Here is a 26,696-nt window from a genome sequence, read left to right as displayed (position 1 = left end):
CTTTGCAATATGCAAATTACCAAATGAAAGAAACATTATGCCACTGGGGGGCAGTGGTGACCTTTGTAAATAACAAAGCACATTTGTGCCAAAAGCGGAATAAATGGGATGCTCAAAAAAGTCTATCTCTGGCAAAAAGGACAATTTTCCATACAATAACTAGAGCAGGCACTTAAGGATGGTAGTGTTACAAGCCCCACATGCACTACAACGTGGTATGTGTAATGCTCATGCCAGCTGGTTTTATTATACATTCACGATGTGTTAATCATCCTCAAAGCTGCAGTGAGCACCAAGCTATTGTTTCCTTCCCCCTTTCCCATCAAGCCAATCCTCTCTCCAGACTTCTCTGTCCTCACCCTGAACTCATTTCCATTTTTCCTCAGGATCTTTCCAAGCTCATCCTAGAACAATTTCCTGTTCTCAGCAACTTTTACCCACTAAGCAGCTGACCCCCTAACTTTCTTTCAAGGCACCTGTGTAAATGATTCTCTTTCCTCAGGTACTCAAGTTGCAAATGCTAGGGTGCAGCCTTCTTGTTCACTCAACTGTCTTCAAACATCAAATACTTCCAAAGTCTTGAGAAAGTTTGAAAGTTTTGCTCACCCATATATCAGCTTTTGTGGTGACTGAGTTTCCTCCATAAAGATTAATCATTTCAGGGGCTCTGTAAGACAACGTTGTATACCTAAAAAGGAAAACTCAAATGTTGACTTCTGTGCAATCCTGTTCTATTGTATTTTTATTATGATAGTTAATTTAAACACTTGTTACATTTGTTTTGTGTTTGCACTAATTACAGCACCAGAACCTGTAAAATGCACTTACTAATTGCAATTGGTAGGGTTCACACAAGAATAGCTTTTTTGGAGAGGATAACATAGCAGTGACACAATGAAAAGATTCAGGTGTTCTAGACTATGAAGGAGAAAACTCCAAATGACTTAGAAACAAATTAAATCCCTCGGTGCCATTGTTGCTTTTACCTCATTCTTGTATCTTTTAGAAACCAATGGGCCGCATGGTCCAAAGATGAAGGTAGACAGCCTCAGGTCATTTAGGTTCTCATTTTTAGAAAGCAAGCTCTTTTATTTCTAATGAGTCATAGCATTTCATTTAAGAAAAACACAATTTTTGCAACAAGCATTACATTATCCATATTAATTAGCAATTTCATACCTACAATTTTATTTTCTGTATCTCTACTACCGTATTGAGTGAATGTTAGTGCACAAGGAAATCCAAAACTGATAATTGATATTAGGTTTCCACAAACATCTGGTGGCATTTTCTTCCTGTCCCAACTCCTGATAGGAAGAAAATAAAATTTCCCAAATTTGATCGAGTCTTTGTTTTTGTCGTCTCCTCCCACATAGCTGGCCTGAACTTCCACAGAGTGGCAGAGTCAGCTTGTCACTATTCTCCTAGTCTCTTACCTCAAAATCCAGCCAATCCTTTCTTGCCCGACCTTCCAACTCAGGGCTAGACAAGTACTGTGTAGGGCAGCGCACTCCTGAGGTCTTCAGCCCAGGGTTGCAGAGGAAGCCATGATTCCTTTTTTTTTAAAACAGCACTAGCAGCCATAGAGCAGGTAAGTTTCAAGGTCTAGATGCCTTTAGAAACCATGAAGAAAGTATGTTTGTATGTATGCTAAGTGGGTAGGAGTGGGAAGTGGGAAAAAGAAAAAACAGTTTTGGGTGGGGAGGGGTGCGAGGCGGTGTGTGTGTGTGTGTGTGTGTGTGTGTGTGTGTGTGTGTGTGTGTGTGTGTGTGTGTGTGTGTGTGTGTGTGTGTGTGTGTGTGTGTGTGTGTGTGTGAATGGGAGGGGTATGGTCTGTGGCAGGGGGGTGACATCAGCACTATAGTTATCCAGGAGTTAGAAGTGGTAACCATTACTGCAAGACAGCCGGAATTGTCCAAAGTTTGCAATTTAAATTGTACCTTTGGATGGCTCCGACTGCAGGGCAATTGCCCAACAGAAGTTTGAACTGCTGGGCAATTGCCATGCAATCCTTACCTTGGGACTTCTAGGGGAGCTCCACAGTGTATCTTTGGGGTACCGCCCCCAGCTATGATGCCCTGGATGACCTAATAATCAGCTTCTAGACCAGTGTCCAACTTCTGCTCATCCTTTCACCTTGTGCCCCAATGGAGATCAGAATCATACCAAAATTATACATGCAAAAGTGTGTTCACTAATTTCTTAGCAGTAGAGCACTAGCAATATAGAAACAAAACTATACAAGTGAAATTGCTATTTTTGCTAATATGGATAACAATGCATATTACAAAATGTTTTTAAAAAATAAAACGTGAAGAGTTCAAGTAGGGCTATTTGGTACAGTACCTACATTTTGGGCAGTGTAAAATACACTGGAAGTCTCCAGTGGCTAAAATGTATACATATTCCAGCCATGTCAAAATTTAGTTAATTGCAGTATCAATGTTTTTCCACAAAACAGCTTTAAAATGCTTTCTATATTTATGGTACATAATGCCCAGTGACACTTGGTGAAAAAATAAATGGATTAAGCTGAGGGTTACAACCATTTTAATCCTTACAGCGAACAGGTAATTCAAAATTACACAGGTTCTTCATTTATTCAACATGACTATGGCAAGATACGGTACACACAAAGTATATTTAAGCTGAAATTGATGAACCAAAGGAAATGCCCCGCACTTAAATTTTCCACTTTTCAAAAGATTCATACATTACTGATAGCTTTAAAGCACTTGCAAAGTATAAATCATGTTTTCCAGACTGATACCATTTATACTAATGTAAAAGTCAATCTCATCTTAAAATCAACCCCATGGCTTTTGGCCTAAAAAATGTAAGTTTTCATACGCTCTGTAAACGTCCACCCTAGTTTTTCAGGGATCAAACCACGTTGTGATTAATTACTTATCGGTAATCATTACAGTTCATTATTTTAAAGGCACACATGGAACATTTAGATTTTCCCTCTGCCAGTTCTAAAGGTGATCTCCTAGCCAATCGACATCACTAATGTGTATAACATTATCTATTAGAGTGCCTTCAAGAAAGAATCACAAATACACAGCTCAATTTAAAGTGGAGATAAATGTAGCAGAATGGATCAACAAACATCAGCAAAACTGTCATATTATCACACTGGAGCTATCCAACTCTAAGCATTCAAGAGAAATTAAGAAAGACAGTATTTCAGAATTCAAGGCCAGTGCCAGGTGGGGCACAAGATTCATGAAAATTGAGATTTAGTAGCCTGTCAGAAAACAAAAATTTCAGTGTCTGTCATCTGAATTCAACAATAAAAGCACCAAATTCCATTGGTTTGTCATCTGACATGTGTATCGATTGGCCTGCATTGGAAATATAGATGAAACACCAATGAACTTCAACATGCCAGCAACAAGATGTAAACAATATTGGTGAAAAGAAACCATCCTTGTAAAGATGACTGGTCGTAAGAAGACATGGTTCACAGTGATTCCTTCTTGTTTGGGAGACAGTCTGCGGTGATATTCAAAAGCAAAGCTCTCCCCAAAGAGAAATTTCAGAAAAATGCTGACATTCATGCTCACCAGAAAGGCTGGGTGGATGAAGGCAGTTTAATGGACCAAAGAAGTATGGACTTTGAGACCAGGAGGACTATGCAAAGAAAAAAAAGTTTGCTCATCTGGGCATTGTTCATATCTCACTTGTCAACATGTAGTCCATGATGTGAAATCAACCAACACTGACAGGGCAGTTATTCCTGGCTGCCTTACAAGTGTTGTTCAGACCTTGGATGTGTGTATAAACAAACCTCTCGAGGGAAGTATCCAAAAGATGAAGAACAATTGGATGTTGGAAGACAAGAAAACATTCGATAAAGGCAAAAAAAATGCGAGAACCCACACTAGCAACATTGTGCCAATGGGTCACGGATACGTGGAACGAACTTGCTCCCAATATTATCAAAAAATAATTTCCAAAATCTGGAATATCAAATGTGCTCGATGATAACAAGAACAATTACTTCTGGAATGATGATACTGAAGTTACTGCAGCCGATGAAGTGCCATTTGATGATGTTATACAACCAGGCTATTGGAATGAATTGTTTGGAGATCCAGATAGTGATCAGTGATTTCAAATGATTTCAATGTGAAGTGTTGTAGCTAATTTGTCATGGTATATATTTACATTTAATGTTGGATGAAATGTAAATAGCTTGTAATGTCATAAAATAAATAAATATTAGAGCATTAATATGAATTCTTTAATGTTGCTGGTTTTTACTTCATTCCATTTTGGGCCCAAATCAAGTACGCATATCAATCCCTCAAAAACATTCCTTGTCTAAAAGTCGACCCCCTGACTTTTGAGCTAAAAATCTGTTCTCTAAAATTTGACTTTCACATGAGTATGTCATTCACATACAGTATGTCATTACAGTGCAAAACTACTTTGCCCACAGACGAAACTCTGAACAGTTCTTCATTTAGGATGCTATTTCTGCATCTTTTCTCAGGTCAAGGGGAGTTCTGAGTTGATGTAATTTGCACAGTCCACATTAAAAAATAATTAAAAGCATACAAAGCCAATTTTGGCATCCAAACTAAGGGGAACAAGAGAGTTAAAAATGATACATAGGCAGTAAAATAAAAAATATAAAATACTGCTAACAGCATTACATTAACAGTGTTGGAAAGATTACTAATTTGAAAAACGTGAAAAAGTTGCAAGAAAAACATTAGTGGAACAGTGACAATAGGAAGGTAACTGTGGAAGCTAGCTAAAAGGAGAACAAAGGGCAAGATTTCTAGAGTCCAGTCATCTTTGCTTTGATCGACAAACAGCAACACAGAATACTATGGCAGCTTTCAGAATAGTGTAAAATCCATCTCAAGTAAAGCTTGAGGAATTCAGTAAAAGGTCTTACTTTTTGATTTCATCTTCCACAGAACTGACACCATGTACTTGCGGATTGAGAATTTTGTGAGTTGCACTTCCAAAATCACACAGTACATAGTTTCCGTTGTCATTTAACAAAATATTTTCAACCTAAAAAAGATTGAAAAACAAGAAGAAACTTATACAAAGTAACTACTGTTATGACAAGTAAATGCAATTCAAAGAGACAAACTGGAAAGGCCAACTCAATTCTCAAAATGAATCGAGAGATATACCTACCTCATATTATCTAATTTTAAATGAAAATATCTCCTTTAATTTAGTGCAGGGATCAACAGGATAGTTGCGGAGCCAATATTCGTAACGTAGCAGGTGATTAGAACTTTGTACTGATGTAATCTGTGAAACTCAGTAGTATTGCAAAAATATGGAACACTTCTACTTCACTGTGATTCTTACCTTGAGATCTCTGTGAATGATTGGGGTTTTGCACTGATGCAGCCTTGCAACTGCCTCACAGGTATCACAGAAAATTTGCAGAACTTCTGTTTCAGCAAAACCGGTCTGCAGCCTCTGGTTCATTTTGTTCACCACTTGTCCCGCTGTCAAATAAAAACCATGAAATGGTTTCTGCTTGTGCAAAAACTAGTAGTTTCAATTTCAGAACAGTAGGGCAAAGAATCAAATATGTATACAGGTTTAATATTACAAATGGATATGAAAAGGTCTTTGGATGAACAAAAATTGCTACACAGTAATTGAAATTTTAGTTATTTTAGCACATTATCATGTAAAATCCCTATGCATTAAAGTCATAAGTCTGTAAACTATTTCCCAATTCTGAAATGCTCGATTCTGACACTTGAATGACTTAAACTGGAAAGTACTTAATCTCCAGTACCGGGCACACCTTTAATAAGCATAAGACTGCAATAAAAAGATAGATTTTTTTTGAAGCACTAAGGGCTGAGCTTTGCACAGAAAACATTGTTTCTATCCTACTCTCACTGCCTTTCGTTTTTATAAATTTGAATAAGAAAATCATCATTCCACAGCATTTCCCTTTTTACTTTTTTAATGTCTCTGCCCACAGTTGCCAACAAGAAAAAAGTAATCACTGCACAGGCAGTGCAACCCAGACAATAAGGTGAGTATGGTCATTTGATGGGTGGGGGAGGGGTGGTGGTGGCTGCGTTACGGATGCATCAGATTCAGCTGTTCAAACTTTACACCTGCTCAGAACCAGGATCCTGAGTTTGCTCAGTTCTATAACATGTTGGTCCAAGCCAATTTGGAGGTCTGACAATTTTTCAAGTTTGAACATTCATTGCCAAAAGGAATTTGACATCTGCTGGCATTACTAAAAGTAGTAACAAATTAAACAAATATCTATGAGACTCCTAGGCTAGTGGAGTCTCTCTCTTAGTCCAGTCACTTGGTTTCCCAGAAGATAGTTCAGTTCAAAGGTCACAACTAAGGTAACTGAAAGAAAATATAGTGAAACCCATAATATGTGTGTGCATCATAAAACTATAAAAGACAAAACATTTCATAGGCAGGCAACTTAAAATAACACTCCTACCTCGGCAATATTCCATTAGAATAAGCACTTCCCAAACATTATCACTGATGGATGTAATGGCACAATCCAAGTAACCAACAATATTTTTATGGCCTGAGAGTTCTTTCTAAAAGAAAAGCATAACAGAGCTACTTACAAAAACATATTACATAAAGTGTTCACCCATGTTAAACTCTTATATTTTAGTTGTTAACATTTGCTGCAGTATACAATGGCGAATATAGTGGACTAACATTTATCTCCTCACAACTGACATCATGGCTCAAATCTAGCACAACATAATAAGCTGACATAAAAGCAAAAAACTGCGGATGCTGGAAATCCAAAACAAAAATAAAAATACCTGGAAAAACTCAGCAGGTCTGGCAGTATCTTCTATTGAAGAGCCATACGGACTTGAAACATTAACTGTGTTCCTCTCCGCAGATGCTGCCAGACCTGCTGAGTTTTTCCAGGTATTTTTATAATAAGCTGACATTTCTTTCACTTGCTTTAAAGCTTTTTAATGAAATCAATTTAGGCACACAAAATCCACCCATCAGTGACCACACAGCAATTACAGGCTAGTAATCTCACTTAAAGACAAAAAATAGCGAATGTGGTAAATGGAAAAATTCACAACGGTGTAAGAAGAGATACTGTTTTAAAATTTAAAAATTGAAATAGATAACTGGGTACTTCACTTTACATATGCTCAATGCTAGATTTGATTCAGGTATGTTACATGCTGAAAGAAACCTCAAAGGTATTCTATTCTCGAGCAATGTGACTCTTCAACTTGTAGAGTACTAACTTACACCAAAAAATGAATTTCAAATTTAGTACAGGACTACATTGGCACAGAAATTGCTGACGTGACACAAATTGGATTATTTTTTCTCCACTGCTCAAATATTCCTATTTTTGCGACTTGAATCGCTGGGAATCCAAATTGAAAAGGCATTATCAATGGAATAATTGGAACTTGCTGAATGTCAGGTACAATGGTTTACCTCCTTAGCCAATGAAATCAAAGGATACGGAAAGAAATTGGGTGAATGACAGAGAAGGAAATTAGGGTGTATTTAGCGTCAAACTGCAGGTAGAAACAGAAATAAGAGGAGGGAATAAAGGATTAAGAGAGAAAAAAAATGACCAAAAGGACAAGAAAGTAAATTTTGAAAATGGTGTGAACTTGCCATTATTTTCATAGCAATTTCTGGGCATTGGATTTCTGACATGATTAGAGGCTAATTTCTTTCAAGGAGGATAAATTGGAAGGGGGCTATTCCATGCCTTCCCAGGCAGCCTGGCTAATAGCCCAGAGCAACATTTGATAGATGCTTGAAGCAGGTTGCCAAGCTTCTTAACCATGATTGGTACATGGGATAGAAAGAGATAAGAGCAATTTTTTTTAAAAAAAAATAAATAAAGTATCTTATTTAAAAGCAGAACTGTATTTCCAGACCTCAGTTAGGTCTGTGCTACAAGAAAGGATTGCAATAATCCACAATAGCACCATGGGCGGTACTACGTTTCAGGTGCACATTAATTCATCACTTTCTTTGCATTATCCATGTTGTCTCCCAGTCCTGATGCTACACAATGTCACATATTTACATATTAAACCATTGTTTATGGGCAATAACATAAAAGTAAAATACTCCAGCTGCTAGAAATCCGAAATAAAAACAAGGTACTGGAAAAACACAGGTCTGGCAGCATCTGTGGAGAGAGGAACAGAGTTAACGCTACGAGTCCAATATGACTTTTCTTCAGAACTGAAGAGAGGTAGAAATGTGATGGGTTTTATGCTGTTGAAAAAGAGGGAAGGTGGGTCAGGTGGAACAAAAGGTAAGGTCAGGGAATGCTTAGAGGGCAGGGGAGATTAAATGCCAAAGATGGTCATGGAACAAAGGCAAAGAGAATGGTAATCATAGTAGTAAAGAAGCAAAGCATTGGTCTGGAGTAGGTGTTGAATACAGAATAAAGGTCAGCTCTATCTGAAAGCAAAAACATGAAAACATAATACAAAATGGCACTTGGAGAAGAAAATATTCAAAATGGGAGACAAAGTTCATGGTCTGAAGCTGCTGAACTCATGAGGTAAGGAGACCACTGAAATTGAATCAGGAGAAATTGTTGGGTCAGAATTCAGAAACTACTCTCCTGGATTACATATCAAATTTCAGGGAAAGATTGAACAGAGCATGTGAGTTGGCTAGGGAATATTTAAAGATATCATAACAAGTGATGAAAGTTGTTAAGAAGGCTAAAATTCGCAGTTTTGTTTCTGGAGAGAAAGTGCTAGTTTTGTTACCAGTACTAGGTGATCCATTAAATGCAAGATTTAGTGGGCCTTACAGAATTGAAAAGAAATTGAGTGAAGTAAATTATTTAATAAATACTCCAGATAGAAGAAAGCAACAGAGGGTGTGTCATGTAAATATGCTTAAAAAGTACAGGGAAGAGGCACAAAAAGAGGTGTTAGCGATGGTGGATGATGAGAAAGAGGTAGAAGTGCAGGACTCAGAAATTGCTTTTCCTCTAATCAAATTGGATAATGAGGGGGTGCTTGAAAATTTAAACGTTATATTGAGTTACCTTCCAAGCAAGTGTCAAAGTGATTTGGAAAAGCTATTGCAGTCACACAAACTCATTCGTGGAAATAAGTTGGGAAAGACACATTTAGCTTTGATGTATATATAGAAATATCATCCTCAGTGAGGCAACAACCTTATAGATTAAATCCAGCAAAGTTATCACCAGTACAAAAAGAAATTGATTTCATGCTTCAAAATGATATCATTGAGTCTAGTTGCAGTAACAAGAGTTCGCCTGTTGTACTGGTACCAACGCCAGATGGAACACCGAGGTTGTGTGTGGACTATCGAAAAGTGAATACGGTGACAAAAGCAGATTCATTTCCCATACCACAGCTGGAGGATTGCATTGAGAAAGTGGGACAATCAAAATTTATCACAAAGATTGACTTGCTAAAAGGATATTGGAAAGTACCAGTTGAAAAGAGCAGACGAGATATCAGCTTTCGTAACACCAAGTGGACTATATCAGTTTAAAGTCATGCCATTTGGTATGAAGAATGCACCTGCGACATTTCAAAGACTAATAAAGTAATTGCAGGTCTAAGAAATTGTGTGGTTTATATTGATGATCTGTTTTCAGTCAGATGAGAGAGGAGCATTTACAGCATCTGGAAGAATTATTTACTCGACCACAAGAAGCTAATTTGGTGATGAACTTGGATAAAAGTGAATTTGCAAAAGCTTAAGTTACATATCTGGGCCATACCATTGGACATGGTAAGATGGCTCCGAGAGATGCGAAAGTCAAGGCTATCGTGGATTTCCCATTGCCTACGACAAAACAAAAAGTTTTGAGATTTCTGGGCATGAGTGGGTTTTACTGGAAATTTGTACTAAATTTTAGCCAAATGGTTGCTCCACTGACTGAACTATTAAAAAACAAGCAGTTTCAATGGACACTGCAGTGTCAGAAGTCATTTGATAGTTTGAAAACTGTATTAACTACGACACCAGTGTTGGCAGTACCTAATTATGCCAAGCAATTAAAGTTCGCCACTGACGCAAGCGATATAGGCGTTGGGGCTGTACTGTTACAAGGTGATGACACTAGAATTGAAAAACTGATAGCGTATGTTTCACGGAAGCTGAATGTACAACAGAGAAGATATTCAACGATCGAAAAAGAGACTGAGTTTGGTGTGAAATTTCAAAATGCTGCAATGCCACGTTGTAAGCAATTCATCAGAAACAACCATTTATACAGACCATCATCCTTTGAAGTTTTTGGACAAATTTCAAGACAAAAGTGCAAGACTTTTCTGATGGAGTCTATTATTACAACTATTTAACCTACATATAGATATTGCTGGAAGAGAAAAATCTGTTCGCAGATGCATTATCAAGAATTTGAAGCTTAAAGGAAAATGGGGCATTTAAAACAAAACCTGGACACTGAACTGGAGTGATTTCTGTTGATACCAAGGGCTTGTGTATATATATCGTTATGTTAGTGCATGCATCTGGTAATGTAATAGGGTAATGATTATAGGAGATAGTGTGATATGGAAATTAAAATTAAACCGTCTTTTAGAATTATGATGGTTCATTTTCGGATAGAGGGGGATGTCATGAAGCTATTAACGTATATATTTTGAAAAATATTTTTCTTTTAAAATTAAGTTTTAGTCTGTGGGTGTGTCTTAATTGGGTTAAAGCCAACTAGTCTGGGTACTAGTTTTGATATGCAAGAGAGATAGTGTGCATTTGCATTTTTTGAATAGAGCATTCAAGAAATGGGGTGAAAATTGACGCCTTTCTAGCAGCTACCAAGCAATATGTTTATATTAGTAATAAAGTTGGTATATTGAAAAGGTTTTTATTGTTAGAGAGGTTTAGTTCAGAAGTTGTTAATATAATGAGAATTAACATTCGACTGAGCTGGTAGGTATAACTTCAGTAGTTTTCGGGTGTGCAGAGCAGAGGCAATGTAAGAGCAAAAGGCAGCTGCAAGCCTCCAACTGGCTCTACAGGAACCAAGTGAAAGAACCTCATTTTGAATTCATAAGGTGAAAATGCTTTGCCCGGTGTTTGGTTAAGTCTATGGGTTGCTGTTGCCTTAATGGAGATTAGTTTGGAAATTTGTTAAAAGTTATGATAGTGGTAATTTGTAGCCATGTGCATATCTATTCTAACCTGTGTAAATTAATTAAATGTTTCCTTTAGTTTAATGTAAAACCTCGAGAACTGCGGTATGATGCCTGCATTTAGAGTTGCATCTCAAGCATAACACTTAAAATCATAGGTTATGACAGTTGTTTAAAGTTTCCCCCTGGGATTTTTGAATAAATCTGCTTTACCAGCTGCATCGGTCATAACAGGACATATTGAGAAAGTGGTTAGCAAAGCATATGGAATCTTGGACTAGAGAGATAGAGGTATGAGTATACAAGCAGGGAAGTTATGCCGAACTTAAATAAAGCTCTGGTTTGACCGCACTTAGAGTACTGTGTCCAGTTCGGTGCGGATTTTCAATGGACTTCTGGCTGGAGCACCGCCTCTCCCGCTGTGGGTCCCACCTGCAACGGGGCCAGAAAACCCCTGTCCTGGTCTCGACACTTAAGTGAAGTAGTGTAAGTAATAAGTTTGAAATCCCCGTGGTGCCATTAATTGGGTCAAGGTTAATTGGGTTAGCTGGATCAATGTGCCCAGAGAAACTCTGTCTTAACAACTAAGATATTCAATTAATAATTGGGACAGCTGGAATAACATGTTCATAAATACATGTGAGTATCTAAGAATCTGTACAGAGAACTCAGGATGGGAGGATGGACGCGCGCGTTGGGGTTAGGGCACTTAACGTAACAAATGCAATTGGGTCTGACACACTGGATGGAGAAAAAAAAGTTAATTAAAGCTGCTTGATGTACCAAGCACAGTATAATAGCGCACTTGAGGAACTGAGTGCAGGATACCCAAAAAATTAGGAAGAATTGGACTGGGGCTCAGAGGGGTCCATCACTAAATTTGTTATGGATAAACATAAGAAACAAATTAGGCCCATGCAGAAAGATGGATGGGACCCCGGAAGTCCAGAAGACGTGGTGGAAGGGACAAAGGAAAGATAAAGGGGAAAACAGGACAATAATTACTAAAAGTATTTATCTGAACTTATGTCAGAAACACAAAAACATGCTCAGAATCAAAGGCAGACATCAGCAAATGCAGCAGCCGCACGACCAATGAGTAACCAAGATGACGATAGTGACAGTGACTGAGATGACGAAGACGAAATATATTTGAAAAGAGATGCCGCCGAGTAATGGTGGGGTGGAATAAGGGCTGGAAAAAGCGATCTCCTCTGCCCTACAATGAAGCTAGGGATAATAAGCCATCTGCACCACCAATCGGAATGGTGCCAGTTAACCAACAAGGAAGGAGAATTAAAAGTGGAAATTGTGTATGCATCAGCTGTAGGGATAGTTGTAATTCTTGTGCATGTCTGATTTCCCTGTGTGTTTCTAAGACAGTTTCATATAATTGTCACTGACTTGATTAACTCCTTGTGGTCTGGTTCTGTATGTTGTTTCCAGTTGATTAAGGAGTGAATGCAATTCTTTTTAGAATGGCACTTTGGGGCAGTGTGGCTGTGATTGTAAATTTTGTTGCTTTGATTATTCTGCAAGTCAACTCTTGAAGACTCTCCCTTTGTCTCCCCTATGCTGTGTGAGGCTGATGTAAAAGTTAAAAACAAAAACAGAATTACCTGGAAAAACTCAGCAGGTCTGGCAGCATCGGCGGAGAAGAAAAGAGTTGACGTTTCAAGTCCTCATGACCCTTCAACGATGCTGCCAGACCTGCTGAGTTTTTCCAGGCAATTCTGTTTTTGTTTTGGATTTCCAGCATCCGCAGTTTTTTGTTTTTATCTATGATGTAAAAGTTAGTTTTCTTGAGTTTTTACTTAGTTGTTTCAAAAGGTACCTTGAAGAAAGAACTGGGACCCATGCCTTAAGTTAGCTTTTTGCTTTCTTTTTTAAAAAACACATGCTATTTCTATTATTTTGATTTAGTTTTAAGGTGTTAAAGTGTATGAAAGAACGCCAATACAGTGCGGGAAGCTTCCGGAGAGAATGTATGTGTGTAATAAAGATTTTGTGTGGATGTTGTATGTTTTAAGTTTTTTCCTGAAATTGAGATTCTGCAATACTAAGTTTTAGCACTTTCCAGTTTAAAACAAATTTCACAATGGGAAGTGTTATCTAGGTTAAGGGAGAAGTAATTGAAACAAAGTAAACATTTTAAGTTACAAACTTGACTTGAATTTCAGGTCAACGTTCTAATTAGAATTTTATTTTGCTAAACATGTGGGAATCTTAATCCAGACATAAAACTAATTCACACGTGAGGGCCTAAATTTGGAGGCGGTTAATTGGAATTTACAAAAAACCCAAACTGTTTGTTTCAAGCTCAGACTACCTAAAAAAGAGTTTAATAGTTGGGAAAACAGGGGCAATTTGAAATGGAGTTGAATAGCTCCACCACTTTTGCAGGGATACATGAAATTTTGTTTTTATAAACTGATAATATGTATTTGGACTAAGATGTATTTGGACTAAACTAACTAATTTGGCCTTAAGCCAAATGAATCTTGTATTTGTTTTTTTTTAAACTAGGCCGACTATGCAATTAGCACAGCAAGCAACTGTAACATCTTTAGAAGTCAAGGAACTTTATCACAGTATTGTGATAATTTGAACTGAAGGTTTTGCCTTTTAAAAAAAGTGGCCTTAACACATGTAGGTTTGTTACTATTTATTATGTTTCAACACTTGGTGTTTATAAATTAGTGTAGTTGACTTGATTCCAACAACAGCAGACACTCCTGTCTCTGATAAGTTGATTTTAAAACCACCAAGCCTGGATATAATTTTTGAAATTTAAATTGATAATTTAAGTTGGTATGAGTTGCTGTTCCATGCACTACAAGAGAAAGGGAATTTGTGTTTATAGAGATCAATGGAATTTTTCAAGGAAAAGTTAATAAAAATAGTCCAGGTGGAACAAGGAAGAATCTTTTTATTGTAAGAGAAATGAATTAAACACATTTAGAAAACAATATTATTGTTTGAGTTTTGGACAGGTTGCATGGAAACAATATATCATAATGATTTGGTGGGTTACCTAGTGAAATGTTATCTAAGATAAAGAACAAGCAAACATGTATCATCTGTCCTTTTAATTTTAAGCATTTATATGCTGCTAGTTTGGGAATTAACAGTACTCCTGTAAGTGAATAAGGGATGTTGTTCAATGCGGTGATTTGCATGAATAATAATGGGGTTTTATCATCAGTGGCTATTTGGGTTTACGGAACGGAGACCAAGTTACAAAAAAAAAAGTAAAGTTTGTGCAGATCACACCTCTCAGGAACTAAAGAAAAGAAAGAATTACACTAGTGATGAGATAATGGAGGGGTAATTACGGTCTTGTCCTGCAGGAAACTTGAGGCTCTAAGAATGTTTTTTTTTTGAACGGTTAAAATAATCCTCATGAGAGTTAAACATGCTTGTATGTATGTGCAAAGGTGGAATAAGAGATTTCCTTATAGTTCAACTAACTAATTTCTATTTTGAATTAGTCTGGATCTACACAGCAGGATGAAGACAAAAGCAAGAATTAATATTTAAGGAATTAAATGAATAAATTAATAGGGCATGTTAAGGCCAGAATCGGATGGAGTGTTTGATTTCTGGAAAAAAAAAGAACAAACATTATTGTTGTAGTGGGCAGTAATTGCTTCAATGCTCATGTATAAGGTAAGATAATAGCTAATGGAATGTGTAAATTTTATAAAGAAAAGCACTTGAGGGTAGGAGATAAATTTGAGAAAAAACACATCATAACAAATTGGGATCAAACATTATGGGTACGACCCATGTAAGTGAACGTCAAGAAATATTAGACAAGCAGTTTGGCAAATTTCTCTTGGTAATGTTTGCGTCCTTGTCTGAGCTTTTTTTAAAAAAACAATTGAATGGCAATTGATATACTGACCATCGCTGAAGGTATTGGGACCATGAAGAAGGAGGTCAGCAAAGACTTTGGCCCACACACACATATACATGGCTTGAACTTTCGACAAGATTATGTGAAGTCTAGAAAGAGCAACATGATATTGGGATTCCAATACAATTGTGTAGTTATGGTTAGACATGAGTCTGTCACATAAATATGGAGTGACTAACATGTGAAAGTGCATGGCACTGAAGAAAGGATTCCACACATGTTTAGCTACTGGACTATGGCACGACATGGTTAAGGCAGTCAGAATAATACAAAGGAGTTTTTCGATTATCAAGGCATTGACACATACTTCCTAGAGAAACTGATTTCATAACAATTGGAATAAGATTTAACACGAGAGTAGAGGGCATAGAATAAAGTTAATGGAGTTTGTGTTGGGTAATTAAAGGGTTAGAAAAATAACGAAGGGAAAATAAGGGAATATGTACAAGATGAATACAAGTAAGGGAAGAACCAGTGGATTGGGACTAGAACTAGGAGTTTTAGAACAGGCCAAAGAGGAGTTGTGAACAATTATTGGAAAAAGGTTGCTTATAACCTGAGGAGTATAATCCCAGCATTAAAGGAGAATTGCAGTAACCACCCAACATCGGTCACTTGGGCCAAGCATAAATGCAGCAGCTGATTGATGATTATAAAAATCACATCACTTCTGGGATTGAGAAACCAAAGGGAAGAAGGAAGCATGGTGTTCTTGGGGTATCGGGGGTTTACTTGACAGTGCTAATTCAGCCCTAAACTCTTGTATAAATGACTATTCCTTGTAGGACGCAGGAAATCGCTGGACTTCAGTTTGCAGACCAAAGAGCCAAATATGCTCTTACAATCGTAGATTTACAAGGAATAGGATTACTCAAAGGATTAAGCCTGTTGGGCTGATCTATAATAGGCTCGGCTGGCTCACAATCTAAGGGTCAAGCCTATGCTGTGTTAGCCCGAAATCTTGTTGAAAACAGAATAGCAGACATTGAAGATATCAGATTTTGAACAGTGCCCAGGGTACACTGAAATTGGTAGCTTGAGCCTGATTAACCTGCCATCAGAGTCCAGATAATTATTGTGACAAAGCCAGAAAGTGCAGGGTGGCGAGGTAGGGGGATGCAATGCAAACAAGCAATGCCCTCAAGTTTTTGTTAACTTTATGCTCCCTTTGGGGCATGATTAAGTCCCTAAGAGTGGTAGAGGGCGCGTCGGTATATAAATTGGCTCACATGGATATGTAACAAATGGAACTGATGATATGTTTGGCTCATGACTATGGATGAGTGCTGTGTGGAATCACAACATTATATCATGTGCACCTACATTACTCAAGGCCACTAGGCAACAACTCTACTGTAACAATCTTGGTGGAACCACTGAAGGGGGCCTTTCGAGCAGTCCAGACATCCTCATCTCAGAGGTGCTTCCTAACAGACTAAAAGAACTATCTCTATGGGGGATTGAGTTGCCTGAACAATAACACGTTCTGCCTCCAAGTTTCAGATTCATTCGCCCTGGAAGATTTTCCTCTGGCAGACAGAGCCTTGATGAGAATGATCTTCAACCCTTAGTAAGAATGATAAACTACGCACGGATGACACACCAGAGAAAGCTGCCTATATGGCAGTAAAGAAAGCACATTGATCACCAAGGACTTCCTAACCCGTAGCCAACAAGTAACCACAATAGAAGAATTATGGTGCATCTGACCACCAAAGTGGCTAAAGACCAGAAGACTCAGCCAGTGGCAGCACGAGAACCAACCACTTGTCATATAACTGGTGGGAAGTGGGTCGTATGTCCGCTGGAACTGCCTCTGTATTCATCTTGATCATCAGCATCTACATTTGTTACTATCAAAAGGCAATGATTACGCACATCATGCAAATGGTAACAATGTCAAATAGGGCTTGCCCTGGTCCTGACCACTCTGATACCACTCTCTAGTGTATACAGGGAAATGTAATTATTGAGAAGAGATTAAAAGCCCAGATTCAACCCTATCAATTGGATACAGGAAGGATCATAAGAGGCCAAACTATTTTAGAATGCAAAACTCGTGAGAGTCCAGCAGGATTCCTGAACACCTTCATTAGCATTCTCAGAGTGGCTCCCTGGCCAGTAGTGTAGCCAGGGGCTAAAAGGGGAGACTGAAGTAGTGTAAGTAACAAATTTAGTAGTGTAAGTAATAAGTTTGAAATCCCCGTATGGCCATTAATTGGGTCAAGGTTAGTTGGGTTAGCTGAAACAATACGGCCAGAGAAGTTGTCTTATTGATTGATTGCTGCAATTGTTAATTGGATAAACTGGAATAACATGTTCATGGAAACTTTGTCTTATGATGCATAGCTTCCTCTATGGGGGAAGTCTAAATATGGCTACTGTAACCATTGATTAGAAGAGAAGGACTCTCCTTTGCATGCACGCTTAACAACTCAGTTTAACTCTACTCCCTTTGGATTCCGTGTGGTGACTGAAATATCCCAGAACTGAAAGACGTGATTGTCCTTGAGGGGGTGTGTAGGAGATTTACCAGAATGATTCCAGTGATGAAGGATTTTAGCTACAAGGTTTGGGTTGTTTCCCTTGGAGCAGAGGAGATTAAGGGGAGATTTGATAGAGGTGTACAAGATTATGACAGGTTTAGATTAAGTAGACAAAGAAAGTATGTTTCCATTAGCTGTTGGTACAAGGGCTAGGGGACACAGATTTAAGGTTTTGAACAAGAGATGCAGGGATGATGCTTTTTACCCAGCAAGCGGTAATGACCCGGAATTCACTGCCTACAAGAATGGCAAAAGCAAAGACAATGAATGATTTCAAAATGAAATTGGATGGGTAAATTGAGGGAAATAAACCTGCAGGGCTACAGGTATAGATCAGGGGAATGGAACTGAGTGGATTGCTCTGCAGAGAGCCAGTATGGATTTGATGGGCTGAATGGTCTCTATGTGCCATAATGACTATGACTCCTACAAAGACCTGACTAGTCTCATTTTAGAATTCTGCTCATCAACCTTGATACCAAAACTCTACCTAGAATTATCTCCTAAAAAGACTAAGGGGATTTTAGTACAAATGGATATTTGAAAGTAGTCTTACAGAATTCAGCACAAGTTACATTTTTGATTCACAATTTATGCACCCAGAATCAAAATTTGCTTACCATAATAGTAACTTCCCTTTTGCAGATGTTCAGGTCATCTGCATCATTAACATACATACGTTTCAGGGCACAGCGTACTCCACTGTGAGTTCGAGCTAAGAACACCAAGGAGAATCCACCTATAACATTAAAAAAAAGATTTTAATGCAATTCAAAGCAATTACTTCAGACAAAAGGCACTTTGTGAATTGCACAAATTTAAAAACTCTGACTCCAGCGTTCTACTTTAATAACATTCACATAGGAACATTGGACTTAGGAACAGGAGTAGGCCATTTGGCCCCTCAAGCCTGCTCCACCATTCATTGAGATCCTGGCTGATCTGGTTGTGGTCCCAATTCCACTTTCTATCTGCCCCCTTTAACCCTTGACTCCCTTGTTGATCAAAAATCTGCCTAACTCTTCCTTGAATAAATTCAATGACCCAGCCTCACAGCTCTCTGGGGAAGAGGATTCCACATACTAACGATGCTCAGAAAAAAAATTCTCCTCATCTCAGCCTTAAAAGAGAGACCTCTTATTCGTAAACTGTGCCCCCTTGTTCTAGTCTCCCCCATAAGTGGAAACTTCCTTCTGGTAATCTACCTTATCAAGTCTCGTCAGGATCTTATATGTTTCAATAAGATCACCTCTCATACTTCTAAACTCCAGTGGGTATAAACCCAACATGTTCAGCCTTTCTTCATAGGGTAAGCCCTTCACCCCAGGGATGAGTCACGTGAACATTCCCTTTACTGCTCCTAATGCAATTATATCTTTTTTTCAAATAAGGAGACCAAAATTGTACACAGTACTCCAGATGTTGTGGTCTCACCCAATGCTCTACACAGCTGCAGAATGACTAAAAAAGTGAGAGAAAGTTGAGTTTGAGAGAAAGCTGGCTATTAATTTAAAAACAGATCGTAAAAGTTCCTACAATTATTTAAATGGGAAAAGACTAACGAAAAAGCTAGTTTTGGTCCTTTAGAGAGAGAGTCTGAGAAATTGATAACGGAAAACAAGGAACTGGCAGAGGTTATTTTGTGCTCGTCTTCACTGTGGAAGACTTAGAAAACTTCCCAAAGATACTTGAAATTCAAAAATTGAATGGGAAGAAGAAACTTTAAACAATCAGCATCACTCTGGAAAAGGCACTGGGAAAACTATCAGACCTAAAGGCTGACAAGTCCCTGGAGCAGCTGGCCTGCATCCTAGGGTTTTAAACATCTACATAGGAGGTTCATTGTTTTAATTGCTTTTATTACTTTGCTTTCCATAGAATCGGGAAGATTTAACAATATAATCCACAAGCCTCTTGCCCAGGTTTATAGGAATTAGTAAAACCCTGAAACAGGAGCTCCACAATTTTCCAGTCAACTTTCAACCACAAAATATCTTGTATTTATATAGTACTATTAACATAGAAATATAGAAACATAGGTAAACAGAAGCAGGAGTAGGCCATTGAGCCCTTCGAGCCTGCTCCGCCATTCAATATGATCAAGGCTGATCCTCTATCTCAGCGCCATAATCCCACACTCTCTCCCTATACCCCTTGATGCCTTTAGAGTCTAGAAATCTATTTCCTTCTTAAATATATTCAGTGATTTGGCCTCCACAGCCCTCTGTGCTAGAGAATTCCACAGGTTCACCACCCTCTCAGTGAAGAAGTTTCTCCTCATCCCAGTCCTAAATGGCCTACCCTGTACCCTGAGATTGTGACCCCCTTTTAGACAACCTCCAGCCAGAGGAAACATCATCCCTGCATCCAGTCTGTCCAGCCCTGTCAGAATTTTATACGTTTCAAAGAGATCCCCTCTCATTCTTTTAAACTCCAGTGAATACAGGACTAGTCAGCCCAATCTTTCCTCATACGACAATCCTGCCATCCCAGGAATCAGTCCGGTCAACCTTTGTTGCAGTCTCTCGATGGCAAATATATCATTTCTTAGATAAGGAGACCAAAACTGCACACAATATCCCAGGTGTGATCTCACCAAGACCCTGGATAGCTGCAGTATGGCATCCTTGCTCCTATGCTCAAGTGCTTTTACAATGAAGGCCAGCATACCATTTGCCTTAACTGCTTGCTGCACCTGCATGCTTGCTTTCAGTGACTGTGTTCAAGGACACCCAGTTCCCTTTGTACATCAACATTTCCCAATCTATCACCATTTAAATAATACTCTGCCATTCTGTTTTTCCTACCAAAGTGGAAAACTTCACACTTATCCACATTATACAGCATCTGCCATGTATTTGCCCATTCATTCAATTTGTCTAAGTCATCTTGAAACCTCTTAACATCCTCCTCACCATTCACATTCCCACCTAGTTTTGTGTCATAATAGACATATTAACGTAATAAGACATCCCAAGGCACTTCACAGGAACATTACTGCACAAGATCTGTCACCAAGCCAAATGGAGATGCTCGACAGATAGATTTTCAGGAGTGTCTTAAAAGGAGGAAAGAGAAGTGGAGAGGTTAAAGGAGGAATTCCACGATTTGATAGCTGAAGGCAGGCCACCAATGGTAGACCGATTAAAATTTGGAATGCTCAAGAAGCCAGAATTAGGGAACACTTTTAGAAGATTGCTAGGGATTTTTTTTTCAGGATATACAATAAAAGCAGTCCAGATTTAAGTTTACAGCCGCAACATGGTCCATTACTCACTCCTGTTCTATCGTGGAGGCTCATAAGTTTGAGACAACTGCTCAATGGAGGTCAAATACCAACACGGATTGGCTGGACCAAACAATTTATGAGTTGCAATTTTCATGCAATTCCTATGAAACAGTACTCCTCCATGATGATCATACATTGGAGTGTGCTTGGTGTGAAGCAAGGTGCACACACTTGGGAAGGGAACTTGAATATCAAGACTTGTTCAGTCACGCCTTTACTAATTGAACTAGCCAAGTCTTGAGCGTAGCTGTTCGACACAACCTGTATCAAGTCAATACAAGCAAGTAATCTTCCTGATATCATCCTCACCAATGTACCCATCACAGACACATCCATTCATAAGCATTGGTAGGAGCCACCACCTGAAAGCCTCTTCTCCAGAGTGGACATCCTCCAGCGTGCAGAGTGGCAATGTGCAATCACTGCATAAAGTGAGACAGCTGGAAGAGATAGATGATAAAAGATGGGAAAAGGCTTGAATCAAGCATAACACTGGCATGGACTGCCTGAGTTGAATGGCCTGTTTCTGTACCATTAATCCCAATTAATCATATGTATTCTTCTGTTGTCTGGATGAATGCAGCTCCACCAACCCTGAAGAAGCTCAACACCATCTGAAACAAAGCAGCCCATGTGATCAGCACACCATCCATCACTGCTGCACAGTGTCAGCAATGTGCACCATCTACAAGATACATGGCAGCAATTCAATAAGGCTACTTTGACAGCATTTTCCAAACCCACGACTTCTACCACCTAAAAGGACGAGCATCAGGCATATGAGGTCACCACCAATTTCCTCTCCAAGTCACTCACCATCCTGACTTGAAACGATATCGCCATTCCTTCACTGTTCCTGAGTCAAAATCCTGGAACTCCCTCTCTGACAGCACTGCAAGTGTACCCTACATCACATGGACTGCTGCAGTTCAAGGCAGCAACTCACCACCACCATCACAAGGGCAATTAGGGATGGGAAACAAATGCTGACCTTTCCAGAATGCCCACTTCCCAAGAGCAAATTAAAACTGTTCAATTATGTCCGATCCACACGAAACAAGAATAAATCCTACTTTCCTATATATTAACCCATCAGACTCAGCTCAATCATCAGTCAGGTGATAGAAGGTGTCAAAGCCAACATTAAGTGCCACCTACTCACCAATAACTTGTTTCCCACTCCTCACTTCGGGTTCCACCAGTATTACTGGGCTCCAAGCCTCAGCACAGTTTTGATCCAAGCATGAACGTACCTTAAAGTACAGCACTCTCTCATGTACTGCACAGGATGGTCAGCCGAGATTTTGTGTTCGTCTCCCAAGTGGAATTTTACCCCACTGACTTTGATGTTGGGCTCAATTTCCTCTATGATTAAAAAGATGCTATGACCTCAAGTTTGTATTAACAAAAAGAATAAGAAATAGAAGCAGCAGGAGGCTGGACAGCCCCTTGAGCCTGCTTTGCCATTCAATAAGATTGTGGCTGATTGATCTATGATCTCAATTTCACTTAGCCACCCACCGTCCTCGATTCCTCGAGAGTCCAAAAAGCTATCTCAATCTTGAATTTACTCACTGATGGAGCATGCAAAGCCCTATGGTGTAGGGAATTCCAAAGATTCAAGCTCTCCGAGAAGAAACATTTTTCAACTCAACCTTAAATTATCCTGTAATCTAAGACTATGTCCTCAGTTCTAGGCTTTCTAACCTGGGGAAATTATCTCTCAGCACCTATGCTATTAAGTCCCCTCAGAAACTCATACCATTCAAGGTGATCAGCTCTCATTTTTCTGAACTAAAGGTATAAGCTTAATCCGCTCAGCCTCTCATCATAGAATATCCCTCTCATCCCAGGAATAAATCTAGTAACCCTCGTTGCATCACCTCCGAGACAGGTTTGTCTTTCCTTATATGAGGGGACCACAACCCTACTCAATGCTCCACATGTTATCTCACCAAAGCCCTGTAGGAAGACTTCCTTACTATTTTACTTCAACCCCCTTACAATAAAGGCCAAAATGGCATTTGCCTTCCTAATTGATTGCTGTACCTGCATGCAAACTTGGGTGTTTCTTGGATGACACCCAAATCCTCACCCAATATTTAAAAGTTTCTCACCATTTAAAACATTCTGCTTTTCTATTCTTCCTGCATCTATACTGCATCTCATATGTTATGGCCCACTCATTTAACTTGTCCGTATACACTTGCAGCCACTGTGTCTTCCTCACAGATTACTGTCCCACCTAGTTTTGTATTATGAGCAAACTTGGGCATGTTACTTGTTGTATCTTCATCTAAATCATTAATATAGATTGCAAATAGCTGAGGTCCCCCACAATGATGCTAACAGCACTCCATGGCTTCCCAAATTGAAAACATCCCATTTATCCTACTCTGCTTTCTGTTCATTAATTAAGCTTCTACCCATGTTAATATACTACCCCAAAACACATTAGCCCTTATGTTGTGTACTAACCTGCTTTGGCACCTTGTCCAATACCTTTTGGAAATCCAAATATACTGCATCCACTGGTTCCCCTTTAACTGTCAGTCACATCCTCAAATGCTCCAACAGACTTGTCAGACACTATTTCTCTTTCATGATGCCACGCTGGCTCTGCTTCATCAGATTCTGGTTTTCTAAGTGCCTTATTACCTCCTTAATAGATCCCAGTATTTTCCCAACGACTGGCCTATAGTTCCTGGTTTTCTTTCTCCCTCCAATCAATACGTTTACTACTTCCAAACTACTGGGGCTATTCCTGAGTCCAGAAAATTATGGAGGATCATCACAGTGCATTTGCCATCTCTGCAGCTACCTTATTTAGAACCTGGAACGTACACCGTGAGGTCCAGGGGATTTGTCGGCTTTTAATCTCATTAGTTTCACTAATAGTTTTTCCATATTGATAGCTACTTTAAGTTCCTTACTTACATTAGCCTCTTGATTCCCCACTATATGTGGTATGCTTTCTGTGTCTGCAACTGTGAAGACATACTAAATATTGTTTAACGTTTTACTATTTTCCTATTCCCTATTACAATTAAACATAAGGACCAACATGTAATTTTTGCTACTCTCTATTCACATACTTGCAGAATTTTTTACAATTTGTTTTTAAATTTAAGAACATAAGAAATAGGAAGAGTGTACCATACAGCCATTCCAGGCTGCTTCACCAGTTAATACTATCATAGCCGATCTTCAGCTTTTCCACCCACTTCCTATATTCCTTGATTTACTGAGACACCAAAAATATCAGCTTTAAACATATTCAATAATAGAGCATCCATAACCCTCTGGGGTAGTGAATTCCAAAGATTCACAACCTTTGAGCAAAGAAATTTCTTATCTGAGTCCTAAATGATCTGCCCCTTATCCTAAGGCTGTGCCTCTGTGTTCTAGATTGACCAGCCTGGGAAAACAACTTCATAGTGTCTACCCTGTTAAGCCTCATCAGATCTCATTTCTTTCAATGAGATCACCTCTCATTCTTCTAAACATCAGAGAATATAGACACAATTTACTCAACCTATCATCATAGGACAACCATCTCATACCAGGGACCAATCTAGTGAACCTGCACTGTAATGCCTCCAAAGCAACCAAATCCTTCCTTAACTATGGGGACTAAAACTGTGCACAGTATTCCAGGTGTGGTCTCACATATAGTTCAACACAATTGTATCAAGACCTCCTTATTCTTGCACTCCAATATCCTTACAATACAGGACAACATGCCACTTGCCTTCCTGATTGCTTGCTGTACCTGCATGCTAATTAATGTTCCATGCACCTTGTATGATGAGAACACTCAAGTCCCTCTAAATATCAACATTTACAAGCTTCACACCTTTTTAAAAAAAATTCTGCTTTTCAATTCTTACTACCCAAGTGAATAACCTCACACTTCCCCAGATTATACTCCATCTGCCACTTTGTTGTCCACTCACTTAACCTGTCTCTCTTTGCAGCCTGTGTCCTCCTCAGTTTGCATTCCCATCTTACTTTGTATTGTCAGCAAACTTAGATACTTCACTCTCCATCCAAGTCAATAATATGGATTGTTAATAGCTGAAGCCCCAGCACTGATCCTTGTGGCATTCCACTAGTTACAGCTTATTAACTTGAAAATGCCCCATTAATCCTCACTCTTCGCTTCCTGTCCATTAACCAAGCCTTTACCCATGCTAATATATTACGCTCAACTCCATGAGCTCTTTTCTTGTGCATTCACTTCTGTGTGCCACCTTATGGAATGTCTTTTGCAAATAAAAGTATATGGCTCCCCTTTATTTACCCTACTAGTTACATCCTCAAAAATTCTCAAACTTGTCAAACACAACAACCCTTTTGTAAAACCATGTTGATTCTGAATTGATTTTGCTATGATTTTTGAAGTGCACTATTAAGACTTGCTTAATAATAGATTCCAGCAGGTTCCCAGTGACTGATGTCAGGCTAACTGGCCATATTTCCCTGTTTTATCTCTCCCTCCTTTCTTGAAAAAGTTTTCCACTTGCTAACTTCCAATTCACTGGGACCTTCCAGAATCTAAGGAATTTTGGAAGATCATAACCAATGCATCTGCTATATTTGCAGTTATCTCTTTCAAAACTCTAGGTTGTGGATCATCTGGTCCTGGAGATTTGTCGGGCTTCAGTCCTTAAGTATCTTCAATACTTTTTCTCTGCTGAAATTGGTTACGTTCGGTTCCTCACTCTTATTAGCTTCTAGGTTACCCTCTATTTCTGGTATGTAACTCTGTCTGCTACTGTGAAAACAGACAAAGATTTGTTGAAAGTCCCTGTCATTTCCTCATTAAAACGTCTCCTTCTATCTGCCTCTAAGGGACCAAACGCTTATTTTAGCGACTCTCTTCCTTTTTATATACTTGTAAAAGCTCTTACAATCTATTTTCATTTTCCTGGCTCGTTTACTCATATTCTATTCTTACCCTTAACTTTTTGGTGGCCCTTTACTAGCTTCTAAAGCACTCCCAATCCCAAGATTTATTACAATTCTTTGCAAAATTATAAACAGCTTCTGTTATTCTAATAATACTCTTAAGCTCCTTAGCAAGCCACGGACAGATCTTGCTGAGCTTTTGTTTTTCAATGAAATGTAATTTTGAATCATTTCTTTAAATGTTTCCGACTGTTTATTTACTGTCATACCATTTAGTCTATTTTAACTAAACAACCTTAACCATCTCTTGCCTCATTCCGATGTATTTAGCTTAAGTTTAAGACCTGGTTTGTGATTTGAGTATGTTGCTTTCAAACTTAACATGGGATTCAGTTTATTATGATCACTAGTTCCCAGGAGATCTTTTACAATGAGATTACTAATTAATCCTGCCTCATTATACAATAGGTCTAAAATAGCTTTATTTCTACTTGGTTCCAGTATTGCACCAGAAAACTGTCAGGGAAAATAATTCTACAAACTCTCTTCTAGATCACACTTGCCAATTTGATTGATCCAGTCAATATGAAGATTAAAATGCCCACAATTATTGCATTGCTTTTGCTACACACTCCAATAATTTCTTGTTTAATGCTCTGTCTAACTGTATAACTACTGTTACAGCATCTATAAAATGACTCCCACTAGTGTTTTCTGACTCCTGCTATTCCTAATCTCCACCCATACTGAATCTACTTCATCATCCTTCCTTACTAAGGTCCTTATGTCATCCTTTATTATCGGGGCTACCCCATCTCCTTTGCCATGCTGCCTGTCTTTTCAAAATTGTGCGCGCCCTGGAGTATTTATTTCTCAATCTTGATCACCATGTAAAA

At 38.7% G+C, this 26,696-nt stretch overlaps 1 protein-coding gene across 2 annotated transcripts in view; it reads right to left on the bottom strand.

Annotated features, from left to right (window-relative positions):
- The window catches only part of bmp2k (BMP2 inducible kinase), a 136,273-nt gene that overhangs the window by 60,606 nt on the left and 48,971 nt on the right, over nt 1-26,696 (bottom strand). For both annotated transcript variants that reach the window (XM_041193141.1, XM_041193150.1), the window contains exons 2-6: nt 18,221-18,339; nt 6,467-6,572; nt 5,344-5,486; nt 4,913-5,034; nt 607-688 (exon numbers count right to left, since the gene is read on the bottom strand). In XM_041193141.1, coding sequence (XP_041049075.1) covers nt 607-688; nt 4,913-5,034; nt 5,344-5,486; nt 6,467-6,572; nt 18,221-18,339 — 572 coding nt within the window. The remainder of the gene's footprint in view (nt 1-606; nt 689-4,912; nt 5,035-5,343; nt 5,487-6,466; nt 6,573-18,220; nt 18,340-26,696) is intronic.

This window comes from Carcharodon carcharias, chromosome 1 (assembly GCF_017639515.1).
Source record: "Carcharodon carcharias isolate sCarCar2 chromosome 1, sCarCar2.pri, whole genome shotgun sequence".
Lineage (NCBI taxonomy): Eukaryota > Metazoa > Chordata > Chondrichthyes > Lamniformes > Lamnidae > Carcharodon > Carcharodon carcharias.
The sequence above is the reverse complement of the archived record's forward strand: the minus strand, read 5'-3'. Positions and strand labels throughout refer to the sequence as shown.